General features: G+C 39.3%; 1 protein-coding gene across 1 annotated transcript; it reads right to left on the reverse strand.

Annotated features, from left to right (window-relative positions):
• Nucleotides 1-1,384: 1,384 nt before the first annotated feature.
• zn706 (Zinc finger protein 706) lies at nucleotides 1,385-7,285 on the reverse strand. The gene is given in 4 exon segments (NM_001160599.1): nucleotides 1,385-1,978; nucleotides 2,119-2,247; nucleotides 6,214-6,355; nucleotides 7,241-7,285. Coding segments are annotated over 2 exon segments (231 nt in total). The 5' UTR covers nucleotides 6,349-6,355; nucleotides 7,241-7,285; the 3' UTR covers nucleotides 1,385-1,978; nucleotides 2,119-2,151.
• Nucleotides 7,286-14,950: the final 7,665 nt, after the last annotated feature.

The following is a 14,950-nucleotide window of genomic DNA, read 5'->3' on the forward strand; positions in this document are numbered from 1 at the left end:
TCCTAAAGAAGCATCGCAACATGGTGGTCAAGACCTGTGGATGCCTGTGACACCAGTGGTAGCCCATCTATCTATTCTACATCAACTTAATTGCCATTGTTCCAAAAGATACCAACAGGGTAATATAACTTGCAACCAGCAGTTGATAGCAATAATCTGTCAATATGCTGATATATACTATGTATCTAATATTTATTTTGAGTGCGAGAGTGGTATATGAACAATAACCATACTTCCCTCTTGATTAACTAAACTATTAAAATCTACAGTAATTCAGATAATTACATCACCCTTTCATGTCATATATTCTGTAAAGTACTGTATTATAAATGATCATGTTAAAATTCAACACTTTTGATGGCTAGAATTTCTTGTTGAACCATGAATTTCTCAGTCTCTTTTAGATGTACTAAACATGGTTCGCAAAACTTATCCAATGTTTTTCTTATTCTTTAATCATACTTTTAACCAGTACAAATTAGTAGCAATTGAAAAATGGGAAAAAAAAAACGTTTGGCCATTTTTGTATGTACAGAGGAACGAATACACAGTGATGTAAGTCCTTGTCAAGATTTTTCTGGAGGACTGTATACTGAACAAAATAAATGTAAAATGTTGTTCCCATGTTTCATGAGTTGAAATAAAAAATCCCAGAAATGTTCCATACAAAAAGCTAATTTGTCTCATATTTGTTTACATCCCTGTTAGTGAGAATTTCTCCTTTGCCAAGATAATCCATCCACCCGACAGGTGCCCCATATCAAGAAGCTGATTAAACAGCATGATCATTAAAGGTGCACCTTTTGCTGGGGACAAAAGGCCACTAAAATGTGCAGTTTTGTCACAACACAATGCCACAGATGTCTGACGTTCTGAGGGATTGTGCGATTGGTATGCGGACTGCAGGAATGTCCACTTCTCTACCATAAGTCACCCCCGTAATTTTAGAGAATTTGGCAGTACTTCCAACCGGCCTCACAACCACGCTTGCCCTCCACATCTGGCTTCTTCACCTGTGGGATCATCTGAGACCAGCCACCCGGGCAGCTGAAGAGTATTTTTCATAAATACAAACTAATTGTGATTGGCTGTCCCTGGCTCCCCAGTGGGTGGGCCTATGCCCTACCAGGCTTGGCTGTGCGCTCATCCAGTAATGTGAAATCCATAGATAGTGTCACCCCTATTCAGCTACAGTATATTGAAAATACTTAAGTACGCATTTGTCTGGTATCAGTATAGATGGAATTGCTTTAAACTTGCATTCGGAAGTCCCGATTTTCTGGTAGGATTACAAGGCATACATAACCTCTCAACACATACAAACAAAACCTACTCACTGCTTTCCTTCAGAATGGATCAAATAGGCAGTGGAATGCTTCCATATATATCGCAAAATTTATTGGAAATGGTAAAAAGCAACAACAAAAAAATTGTTACAACATGGATTATCAAAAGTGATCTTTGCATACAGACCAAAACTACTACAGGATTTGGCCTCGTTTCGACCAGGGTCTTTATATAGGCAGAACCAGGCACGGTCTTGACCTTATATCAAATCCATGACACCGTCCTCAAAGAAAGCAGAAATGATCAAGAACATCTGAACAAGTGTATGGGGGGAGGTATAGAAAAGAGTTGGGGGCAAACGTAGGACAGCAGTATACAGATGAGAAAAAGTAGCAAAAAAAGTAATGAAACTTGTAGACTTGTAAATTAGTCTAGATGTTATTGAAAGAGGAATTAAGTGAAGGAAGCAGCATAGGAATATGGGATGTACGTAGAGTGGGCTCATAGAAGTAAGATGGTTGCTTCAATACAGTCTGACGTTCAGGGGTGGTTGGACATATAAGATGGGGTGCCGGTGAGCTTTTGCCCCCATTGTAGGTCGTCACACAAATATTCCCCCACCCATGTCCAGGGGTCTCAGTGTTATGTCCCTTGACGCCATTATACCAGTCGCAGTGTTCAAATCGTGTATCTGTGAATCACAACATGAAAGACGATGAGTGACAACATTTCCACATGTTGAGCAATACAACATATAACTGAAGCATACAGTAGGGCAAAAGCTTGCTGCTGACATGTACACTGCAAGTCTGAATGATGTGAGCATCTTACCCCAACTGTAGGTCCGTTGTGTGTGTGATCGTTTTAAGCCTCAACATCAACCAGCTCTGGTGGCATTGGGGACTTGGGATGCTTGCTCTCAAAGTGCTGTTTGAATGTCTTCGGATCCGGCATCTGCGTCTGTAAGGGTCAGGTAAGGAATGGAGGATATTAACAATCATTGGCTGAGACTGAATTTTCGGGTGACAAACAAACAAAGTAATAAGATGCATCAAACTACTACACATCACACAGGCCAGTACACTGGACTGCACTGAGAGAAACCTAAAGGTAGGCACGTGAAACGGTCAGGTTGCTGCACAGACTATGGAGGCTCAAGTCTAGAGTGCCAAGCATTTGTTCAACTCTCTAAATGGTTAAATGACTCTGACGTTCAGGGGTGGTTGGAGAGACTGCTGGTGCCGGTGAGCTTCTGCCCCTATTTTAGGTCATCACACAAATATTCCCCCACCCATGTCCAGGGGTCTCAGTGTTATGTACTTTTGGTAATACTTTGTATGTAGGCAACAAATACGATCATCTTAAATTGACACGTTGAATTTCTTTGCCATTGTAAATTGTATATTGAGCGAATTTCCCAAATGCGGACAGTTTGTGTTTACTACCTTACACAAGCTTGCATTTTTAGCCTATAAAACTTAGTGGAATTACACAAAATGTTAACCTCAGATTGGTGATGTTAGTCTAAAATTTTATAGACTTCACGATGACATAAGATTGATTGTTTTAAACAGATCAATATCTTAGGTTTTGTACAATTAATGTTTCCAAGTGCTGGGATGCGCAGAACGCAGAGTTCAGGAAATGTCACAGAAAATTTGGGGCGGTCTCTCCATAAAAGTCAATGGCCACACACCAATACATGGATTTGACAGTCAAACCATTACTTAAATAGCAGTCAACTGTTATTCTATAGAGGGCCGTGATTCGTTTAGGTTAACTAACAAAAAAAGTGGTCTGGTCCCTATTCCATGATGGAAGCCTCCCGAAATCAACATTCCAAAATATAGATATAAGCCTTCAAGTACTCATCTAACCGACTATGTATAGGTTATTCCAAGTTTCATGTGGCCTTTGAATAGTGTTAGTTCAAACAGCACTACACCCGAAACGTAGTGTGTTCTATTGATTTCAGCGGGATATCGATGTTGTTAGCCGTCTTCTACAAATTGTCCTCTAAACAGTGATTATTTCCTGATGGTTGAGCCATGCTAGTTTTAACAGGACGTGCCACCTCATCTCCCCCTCTCGCGTAATTGATTTCAACGTGAGTGATTGACAAATAAGTGTTGAGTTTCTTTTCTTTTTGGCGACCCCCAAATGAAATTGCATCCCTCAAATGAACCCGACTGTCTTCTGCGGGTTGTTCTCTAACCAGTGATATAAAAAACTTCTCCAGTTTCCATGTGTTCTTTTAAGTTGTGTTAATTTCAACAGCACGTACAACCTGATTTCCACCCTAATCGATATCAGTTATTTATCAAAACAGGGGTTTTGGTGCATGTACAGTTTATACGGTGCATGTTTAAAAAATACAAAAGTAATTTTATGACTGTTGCACATGTGTATATAGTACATTTTAGGTTTTCAATATATAACACTTTCTGCATATTGGTTATCAATTTGAACATGTTTTTCTTTTTATTGAGATATTTATCAAAATGTCTTGTCAAACAGAAGCAGCAACTTAAGTTTTGGACAAATGTAACTTTCAACATTCATTTCCAATGGTTATGTACTTAAAAATCTAGTAAAAACTACTAAATGAACCCCAAAACATGCTGTGATTTATTTATTTGATGATCTAGTTGAAATGACCAAAACAGGTGTCATGAAATTGTCAGTTCGCTATTGTCAAGCAAATAACTGCCGGTCTCACAGTAATTGACTGTTAACCTCTCTTTGGTAGGTGGCAGTATTTTGATGTCCGGATGAAAAGCGTGCCCAAAGTAAACTGCCTGTTACTCAGGCCCAGAAGCTAGGATATGCATATATTGGTTTATTTGAATAGAAAACACTAAAGTTTCTAAAACTGTTAGAATTATGTCTGTGAGTATAACAGAACTGATATGGCAGGCGAAACCCCGAGGACAACCCCCCCCCCCAAAAAAAAATCAGCTTACCACTTTAATTATAAGGCCAAGTCCTCCCAGATTGCAGTTCCTAGGGCTTCCACTAGATCTCAACAGTCTTTAGAAAGAGTTTCTGGCTGTTTTTTTGGAAAAATTTGTTGTAGCGCGTGGAAGAGAGCACGTTCTTTGGTATTTTTCTCCGGTAAAGACTAACGATTCTCCATCGTAAATTGTATTGTTTATTTACATATTAGGGTACCTAAGGTTTGTTTATAAACGTTGTTTGACTTGCTTGGAAAAGTTTTAGTAACGTTTGGTGTTTCATTTTGTATGCATTTTGATGGAGGGAAACTGGGTGGATTATTGACTAAAGCGTGCCAGCTAAACTGAGTTTTTATGTATATAAAGAAGGACATTATCGAACAAAATGACCATTTGTGATGTAACTGGGACCTTTTGGAGTGCATGGTTTGCTTTCGCTGTAAAGCCTTTTTGAAATCTGACACAGTGGCTGGATTAACAAGAAGTTCAGCTTTATTTTGATGTATTACACTTGTGATTTTATGAAAGTTAAATATTTATAATATTGTAGTTTGAATTTCACCGGATGTTGGCCCATAAGAAGTTACACATTTAGCATCTCCTGGCTTCCACGCATAGCATTCAAGCCACTGATACAGACCTTTGGAACATCTACACTTTAAAATGTCTAAAATCTATGCAATATAGCCCACACCTTCACAATAAATACATTTTAGACAGGTCTAAAGAAACATGACATTAAGAAAATGTAGTCTATTTCAGAAGAACAGAATAGCATACTTTGTTGTCCTTATGTTAGGCCCTGATCTGGCTATGCCCTATGGCTGTGGGCTACACTAGTTCATGTAACAGACAAGATTTGCTTAGAATTGCAGGAATTATTTTATATTATTTTACAGTATGAAGAACAATTAAACATAGCTAAATAAAATAGAATATGTTCTCCATTATTTATCTAACTTTTGTTGTGATACCCATGCTGGGCTATATATTTTGATTTTTAATACATTCTAAGGCTGCATGATGCGACTAATGATGATTTGAAAAAAGTTGCATGAAAGGCATGAGCTCTGCTTTGTTTTTGCGCAAGCTGTACACACTTCATCAGTCTTTCCTTCACAATTTGGCAAGCACTTGATAATGCCTCGAATTTCCCAGTGGCATCCCGTGTGGCCGTAATGCCCCCTAAAAAAATCCAGGCCTTTTGCAGCCAGTGGCAGCGTGGTCTTGGGCTGAATATAATGATTACAATTCTCTTCTCCCAGCTGGGTGCCAAAGCACTTCTCACTCACATGGCTCCGTCACAGGATTGGGTCTTTCTTACAGATTAAAAGTGAAGACAGACACATCAAAGACACAACTGCGCACATCCTTATCCATTTCTGATGTTGATTTAAAATGGACCGTTATCATGCACCAGTCTCAAAACATGGGCAGCGGGAAAAATGCATGTCATCTATGCACTTAAATAGCGAATGGAGGATGCTTTTCCTGTGGTTCATTTTCATGCCAGCCATGTAGGCTATACTCCTGCTGTAAAGATAAGTATTGTGCTGAATATTAGGAAAGTTGAGAAATAAATATAGAAGGCCTAGCCTATAGAAAGCTGATGGGATCCTCCTCTTTTTAATAAAGGCCATCACTCTGTTTTCTCACGTAATTGCATAGCCTATAGAAATGTTGTGCAACATGACCTCTCATGAAGTGTTTGATTAGATAGTCGATTACATTTGCGTCAGAGTAATTAGAGGGACAACAGAGTGCTGAGTTCCAGGCAGTTAGCAAGTTTGGTAGGCTACTAGTAACTAGCAGTAGCATCAGAGCTTGGAGAAGCCTAATTAGTGACTAAACGGCCACGTGGAGTTTGCCTGCCGTCATACTCGTGACCGTTGGTGTGGCGGTAATACAATCACCATAACAGCCCTAGCCCTGCCTACTAAAGGCACATAAACTACCAACCACTAACACTCACCCGGCATACAGGACAGGTGTGGACAAGTGCTGCCTTGGCTGCAGTCTTCTGGTCTGCTGCCGCTCCCTTCTTTTTAGCAGCTGCCGCCTTGGCGTTCTTTTGCTGGGATTGAATCTTCTGTTGCCCGCGAGCCATAGCCTACCTGAAAAAAACAGAGAATTCTAAAAATGCAACTCATAGCATTGATATTTATCTGTTGATACTCGTATCGCAGTCTTGTCAGCAATCTATGAAGAAAATGTACAAGTGAATTTAAACACGTGACTAACCAGCTGACAACTAAACAAGAGATTATGTATGATTATTTACCTAGTTAGCTTGTATTTAGTAAACAATAGGTTTTATGTAACAGCTTTAAACTAAGATTTAGGCGTGCTATGCTATACAATCTAATGGTTAACATATTTTGTGAAGGCATCAGCTGGATAGTCAGGTGTGACTAGTCAATAGAGAAGCGTGTGGCCGAGTTTATCTTCTGTTCTGAGAAGAATGTGATAAGCATAAAGCAAGAGCCAAAACATTCCACTGTAGTGGCTAACTGTGGTGTATTCACAAAGACAACGGGACGAAACTGACATGTTTATTTGCCCAATAGAATCTCGTTCGTTGCGAAATGTTTTGCAACTGTTTGCTACGGTGTGCACTCATGATTATTCCCCGTATACCTCGCATTGTAGCTAACTAGCGCTAGCTAACGTTAACTCGGCCACACGGCTAGCACATCTAGCTAGTAAACTAGCCAATTGATTAGTAACACTTGCGTAATAACTAAGACAAACATGTCTGCGGCGCGAACTGAAACAAAATACAGCATGGTTAGCCAGTTCTAACAGTTCTTAGCTAGCCAAGTTAGTCAGCCATTTCAAGTGTGGCTTAACGTTATTTAGCTACCGTCGCAGGACGGTAGATGGGATAGCTAAACCAACATTAATGTTACCAAATATTTTTATTTGGCTATAAGTTGAACACACCAACATGTGTGCTGTTCAATCTGATAAATAAAACGCTTATTTTTTAAATAAAATACCTTCGCGTTGTTTCGCCCGTCTTCGTTCTCCTTGGGTGTTGTACCAGAATCGGAAGTTGGCTAGGAGGTATCAAAACTACGGAGCGCCGCCTTCATTTTCTTCTTCGATGAGGTTTACCGGCGGTTGGCATCCAATAAATGTTGCATTACCGCCAGCTATTAGACTGGAGAACAACTCCCTTATACTTTCGTCGAAAAAACAAAATAAAAAAATACCCTACCATCAAACACAGCACTCACTATTTTTTATTTTTTTTAAAAGCCCAACGTGTTTTGAGCCACACATTTTTAGCAATAAAAAATACAATTGTATTTGGGGGGCTTGCCTGTTTTGTAAGTTATTTTGGCATTAATACTGTCACATATCGTTTTTGTTTTCTTGAGTAAGGCAGCTCCAAAATGCAGGTGTTTCAGCCTAGCTCAGTGCTTTCTGTGGTGGTGATGCGAGCCAGCAGAAAATAGGAGCATTGCGCCATGATTGGCTGTGTTCTGTCACTCATGGGGACAGTACGCCATCGCCAAGTTTATGTCCTTAGTAAGAGTAGACATACAACATTTCAGCCCTTTGGGTCCTGCCATAGAGTTATATTACAAGTGCCCTTCCAAGAAAGCTCAAGGTCATTGGCCACAGATAAAATTATGTCAAATCACGTTATATGTACAGTAGCTTTGATTGGACTGATCATGTCAACATCTTACTTTCAAAGTCTTAGCTATAGCAGTCATCATGAATCAAGTTGACAATCTACTGTCAAATACTTTTACATTTTTGTCATATAATCCTTGTCATATAATGAAGCGAAATTATAGATAAAATGTATCAGTTCTCATCGGCCATTGGACATAAAGATTACACAACAAGTTGGAAATTGCAAATACAACAATGAGTTGTTTGGAAGGAATCAATGGCTAACTGCAAGCATTGCAAAGCAACCACTAACGTTAGCCTACTATTCAATGGAGTGTCTGTGTGTTTTCCCCCCCGAGTTCCCACCATAAATCTAGAGAATGCCAGAATTTGATTACAAAATTTGCCCACAAAAGCTCATTTAACGCATCAAATAGTGTTATATATTTTTCACACGCAAAGACCCAAACAGCGTTCAATGTGCCTCATAGTAATAATTTCATAAACATCCTTAATGCTTATTTACAATGTTGGTGAAACCCAAAGTGACACAAAAGCAGCAAAGCTTAATTTCTCAGAAAAATGTCCATCTTTCCATCTCGCATTCTTTATTTTTTTTCACCTTTCATTTTTCTAAACACAAACAGGAACAACACGACAACAAAAAACATAACCACCACACATAATACACACCTCAACATGCCCACACCTGTACTTGAACGTATCAAATATACATTTCAAATTCACACACGATTATATCGGTTGAGAAATGTCACACTCCTCAAGTCAATATAAGGTTTCCAGATTTGATCAAATGTGTCTTTTGCTTTGGTTAATTTTGTAAAACACAGAATGGAATGGAATGTAACCACATAGTTCAGTCCTCCAGTTCGTTATTGACGGTGAGTGTGATGCCTTCCAATTGATAGCTATAAAATAAAAAAAATCTGCAATTTGACCAAAGTTACAAAACTTTATTTGATATTGGTAACCAATATATACATTTCCCAAAAGACATAATCATGGAGATGGATGGGGCCGAAGAAGATGGCCGCCGTTTTATGGGCTCTTAACCAACCGTGCTATTTTATTTTATTTTTCCGCATATTTTGTAACTGATTTTGTACATAATGTTGCTGCTCCCGTCTCTTATACGCTGCTGCTACTCTCTGTTTATTATCTATGCATAGTCACTTTAATAACTTTACCTACATGTACATATTACCTCAATTACCTCGACTAACCGGTGCCCCCGCACATTGACTCTGTACCGGTAACCCTGTATATAGCCTCACTATTGCTATTTTACTGCTGCTCTTTAATTATTTGTTACTTTTATTTATACATTTTTTATGTATTGTTCTTAAAACTGCATTGCTGGTAAAGGGCTTGTAACTAAGCATTTCACTGTTGTATTCGGCGCATGTGACAAATACAATTTTATTTGATTTGATATAAATTCCTAGACACAATGATATGATAGCACAGACATTGTACCAAAATTGTGTCAGGTGGTCACAGGACCACAGCATGTAATAGCGCAGACAGTTGGGGTAACCCAGACACATCACATAGGCTATAAAGCTGAAGCATCCGTTTAAAACATTTTCTCACCACCAAATATGGTACTGAGAGGAATTCAGTTACGGGTAGTGGGAGAGGCAGGTACTAGGTGAAACTGGGCCGACATTCTGCTGATTTTCTAATCGATGTAAAAATGTGATTTCAATATATTTTTCTGTTCCCAAAACTGAAATATGTTATGAACTGTGGTGGCTAATTTCTGTATTACCAAATGAGGAGAAACAAACTTCACACACCAGTCAGAGTTATACTTAAACTACATTTTTAATAATAAGAGCTTTGCAATAGCACTTGACTTTCAATGATGCGCCATTTCTAATGAACCATTGAAAGTGACAACACAAAAGTACAAAGATCTTTTATAGCCAAGATACACCCCACTCAACCTATATGACGAACAACAGATACATAGAATGGTCACAAGGTTAAGATTTGTATGAAAAGTATCTACTTTATTGTAAAGACCAGTGTCTGGTCCTCCTTCTCCAAACTGGAACCGTCTCTCCCTGGTACGGTATAGAACAGAACCATTAGCTCATGTTCTCTGGAATGCTCTTTAGGTTTTATCACCCAAAGACATCGTAAATCTCCTCCGTCAGTGCTATCTCATAGAAGCCCTCCTCAGTAAAACACACACACAATAGTTAACAGAATACTCTATTCTGTCGAATAAAACAACCATTATAATACAATACAAGCATTATAACATAATCTTGCAATTTCCATGACAGAACACAGTGCACTAAGTTTAATAGACTTGACTCTTTGCCAAAGTTTTAGAAAATTGGTGGGATGCATGCCAGCATGCCACTACACAACACAACACCAAACAATACATTAATTGCACTATAACGGTGACAAACGGTGCCCCCAAACTGTTAGGACCTACATAAAGCTCTCCCAACAGCAGTCCCAACATCTTACCACAGCTACACCTGGCTATCAGCGGTATCTTGTCTGACAGCGAAACAGTTCATTCAGCCTCATTTACAGCCATAAAAAAACATAACTGATATGGCTGACTTGCTTGAACAAATGTGGTTTCTAATGACAATTGAGATGTACAAACTATGGCATAAGGGGACAACAAGTGGATAAGAGGTAATCCGTCATTTCTATTTAGACATTAATGAGCGAGCTAGGATGGACATAGTCAATATAACTATTTGTTTAGCACTTTTGAAATGTACAGCGACATTATTCAGAACTTGGACCGTTCTTACGGTGTTCTCCCCCTACACCAAGTCAGAACCGTAGGATAAATAAAGGGGGCATATAAGCAGACAATGAAAGCCCTTACAATATTCAATGATTACATTTCTCTAAAACAGGTTATGGACTACATGTGCACCACCAAGTCAGAACAGTAGGCAAAATTAAGAGGGATAAATAGACCAAATTATTAGTGTGAGGCACATGGGATACTAACATCTCACTACACAACATACACGTAGTATTACTTTCTTAGCTACAGTATATATATCTCCCTGGTATATTACATCATTTATGCAGCAGCATACAATACATTTTGGGACTCACCTTGTTGTGCTGTGCTCACATGAACAAGAAGGTGGTGCTGCGGTCCTTCGTGGGCAAATTTTGTCATCAAAGTCTGGCATTCTCTGGATTTATGGTGCTTTCAAAACAACTGGGAACTCTGAAAAAACAAGGTCGAATCACGATGACATCATTGATCTTCAGGTCGTAGCTCTAGAAAGAGGCCGTATTTACAATTCCGAGTTGGATGACCATTCAAAACTTGTTTTCCCAGTCGGAGCTTGTTTATTCCCGAATTCCCAGTTGTCTTGAACTAACTGAAGTCAAGTTTTCACAGTTCAGAGTTAACAGTTGTTTCAAGCACAGCACAAATCATGCTTTATTGACAGCATAGAAAATTTTGAATGTTTATAATTTTAAACTTGGAAAAGAGCCTATTAAAACCTGTTGCGACTCTAGGGGCAGTATTTTCAAAAAAACGTCCCCGTTTTAAACGGGATATTTTGTCAGGACAAGATGCTAGAATATTTTGGATAGCTTTGGATAGAAAACACTCTAACGTTTCCAAAACTGTAAAGATATTGTCTGTGAGTATAACAGAACTGATGTTGCAGGCAAAAGCCTGAGAAAAAATCCAATCCGGAAGTCCCCCAGGTTTTGAAAGCGCTGCGTTCCAATGAATCCCTATTGAGCTGTGAGTGTGCCATCAACGAGCTTACGCTTTCTAAGTATTCCGCAAGATGTCTACAGCATTGTGACATAGTTTTACACATTTCTGTTGAAGAATAGCCGTAGGGGGCCACATTGCGTAAGTGGTCACATGGTGGCTCCGAGAGAGATTCTCGCGTAAAATACAGAGGTAGCCATTACTCCAATCGGTCCTACTGAAAAACGAATTGTCCCGACGGATATATTATCGAATAGATATTAGAAATTAATAAACAGCTTGGAAAATGACAGAAAACGATATCATGGCTTTAGAAGCTTCTGATAGGCTAATTGACATAATTTGAGTCAATTGGAGGTGTAGCTGTGGATGTATTTCAAGGCCTACCTTGACATTTCAAGTGCCTCTTTGATTGATCAATGGAAAATCAAAAGAAATCAGCCAAGACCTCAGAAATATAATTGTAGACCTCCACAAGTCTGGTTCATCCTTGGTAGCAATTTCCAAACACCTGAAGGTACCACGCTCGTCTGTATAAACAATAGTACGCAAGTATAAACACCATGGGACCACCCAGCCGTCATACCGCTCAGGAAGGAGATGCGTTCTTTCTCCTAGAGATGAACGTACCTTGGTGCGAAAAGTGCAAATCAATCCCAGAACAACAGCAAAGGACCTTGTGAAGATGTTGGAGGAAACAGGTACAAAAGTGCAAGCCGAAGAACACCATCCCAACCGTGAAGCACAGGGATGGCAGCATCATGTTGTGGGGGTGCTTTGCTGCAGGAGGGACTGGTGAACTTCACAAAATAGATGGCATCATGAGGTGGGAAATTATGTGGATATATTGAAGCAACATCTCAAGACATCGGTCAGGAAGTTAAAGCTTGGTCGCAAATGGCTCTTCCAAATGGATAATGACCCCAAGCACACTTCCAAAGTTGTGGCAAAATGGCTTAAGGACAACAAAGTCAAGGTATTGGAGTGGCCATCATAAAGCCCTGACCTCAATCCCATAGAAAATTTGTGGGCAAAACTGAAAAAGCATGTGTGAACAAGGAGGCCTACAAACCCGACTCAGTTACATCAGCTCTGTCAGGAGGAATGGGACAAAATTCACCCAGTTTATTGTGGGAAGTTTGTGGAAGGCTACCTGAAACGTTTGACCCAAGTTAAACAATTTAAAGGCAATGCTACCAAATACTAATTGAGTGAATGTAAACTTCTGACCCACTGGGAATGTGATGAAAGAAATAAAAGCTGAAATAAATCATTCTCTCTACTATTATTCTGACATTTCACAATCTTCAAATAAAGTGGTGATCCTAACTGACCAACAACAGGGAATTTTTAGGAAGCTACAATATTTGGAAGCTACAATCTATCTGTAATATTATAGCTGATCTACCCTCTAAAAAAAAGTCAGAACCGTAGGATAAATAAAGGGGGAATATTGGCAGACAATGAAAGCTCTTACAATATTTGATGATGACGTTTCTCTAAAACAGGCTCTAGGCTACACTTGCACCACCAAGTCAGAAAAATAGGCTACTTTATGAAGGGGAAAGGGACCAAATTATTAGGGTGAGGCTCATGGGCTACTAACAGCTTACTACACAACATACATTTAGTATTACTTTCTAAGCTACAATATACAACTGGGAACTCTGAAAAAAACAAGGTTGATTCATGACTTCAGTGATCTTCAGGTCGGAGCTCTAGAAAGGGGCCCGACTTGGAATCCAAGATGGATGACCGTTCAAAATGTTTTTTTTTCCCAGTCTGAGCTCGTTTTCTTCCAAGTTCCCAGTTGTCTGGAACTCACTGAAGTCCCAGTTCTGAGTTTCCAGCTGTTTTTAAGGCAGCAGAAGTAATGACGGATTGACCTCATGGCCAATGTATTCAACCTTTTCTGGCCCATGATATTTCATGTGAATGTTTATCCTTTTATGCTTGGAAAAGAGACCCTTAAACCCAGACTTGGATCACACACCCTCTCCACCAAATAGCAGGCGGGGGAAGCAAAATAGTGATTGCTTTGCAGCACTTGCAGTTAGTCATTGATTCCTTCCGAACTACTCATTGATGAATTTGCGATTTCCAACTTGCTTGAGCCAGTACATTGAAGCAGCATATCAAATTGGGATAATGTTGTAGGTTGCACCGGGAAGTATAAGTATTTGCCATTTAATATTATTTAATTAGAAATCTGATTATTTCAAAAGGCTAGCTAGCTTGCAGTGTTAAGCAAACTTGCTAGCAAGGGAAGACAACGAGACAAGAGACTCTTCTTTTGCTTTCACAACAAATGAGAAGACACCAAGAAAACCTCTGTCGCCCCCTTGTGAATGTTGACCAGTGAAAAAGCAACTATAGAGGATGTGTGTTGCTGGAATAGAGGCAAAGAAAAACCTAACTTGTGTATTAAATACATATCCAGCAGCACCCTTCACCCCCACTGCCTTCAATCCATTTTATTATTTCACATGTTGCTCAATTCAAGACCTTTTGACTCATGACAAATCAAATGAATCAGACATAAAGTAGGAGTTCCCTCTTCCTATAGGTCAACATGTTGATTGAAGAATGTGATATCCGTTGGGGTGGTACTTTCTCAACAATGGCAATTGGTCAATTTGTTTTACACACTGATTAAAAAAATAATTTTACATTGATAAAGGGCAGAGCATCAAAAAGATGTGAGGAAGGAGGGTGCGGCTGTCTGGTCTGTTTGTTCCCATCCATTTATGTTCCTTTCCTCCATTGTCCTGAGGGGGATTTCTGTTTCTCTGCATCCTGGACGTTTAGGCCTTTCATGAATGACAACGCTAGCTACACAGTTTCAGACAATACAGGATTTCACATTATTTCACATTGCTCAATTCAAGACCTTTTGACTCATGACAAATCAAATGAATCAGACATAAAGTAGGAGTTCCCTCTTCCTATAGGTCAACATGTTGGTTGAAGAATGTGATATCCATTGGCGTGGTACTTTCTCAACAATGGCATTTGGTCAATTTGCTTTACACACCTTGATTTATAAAAGTACTTCACATTGTATAATGCATTGAAGAGATAAAATCACCCAAAATATATCACAATATTTACAGTATCACCAGTTACACTATTCAAACCGGTCAAAAAAATGTGTTTTTGCATTGGACATTTTGACCAATGTTACATTCAGTCTAAGCAAAGCAATGATGATAAAAGGCAGAGCATCAAAAATATGTGAGGAAGAAGGGTGCGGCTGGCTGGTCTGTTCTGTTTGTTCCCATCCATTTATGTTCCTTTCCTCCATTGTCCTGAGGGGGATTTCTGTTTCTCTGCA

Source organism: Oncorhynchus mykiss, chromosome 18, assembly GCF_013265735.2.
Source record: "Oncorhynchus mykiss isolate Arlee chromosome 18, USDA_OmykA_1.1, whole genome shotgun sequence".
NCBI lineage: Eukaryota > Metazoa > Chordata > Actinopteri > Salmoniformes > Salmonidae > Oncorhynchus > Oncorhynchus mykiss.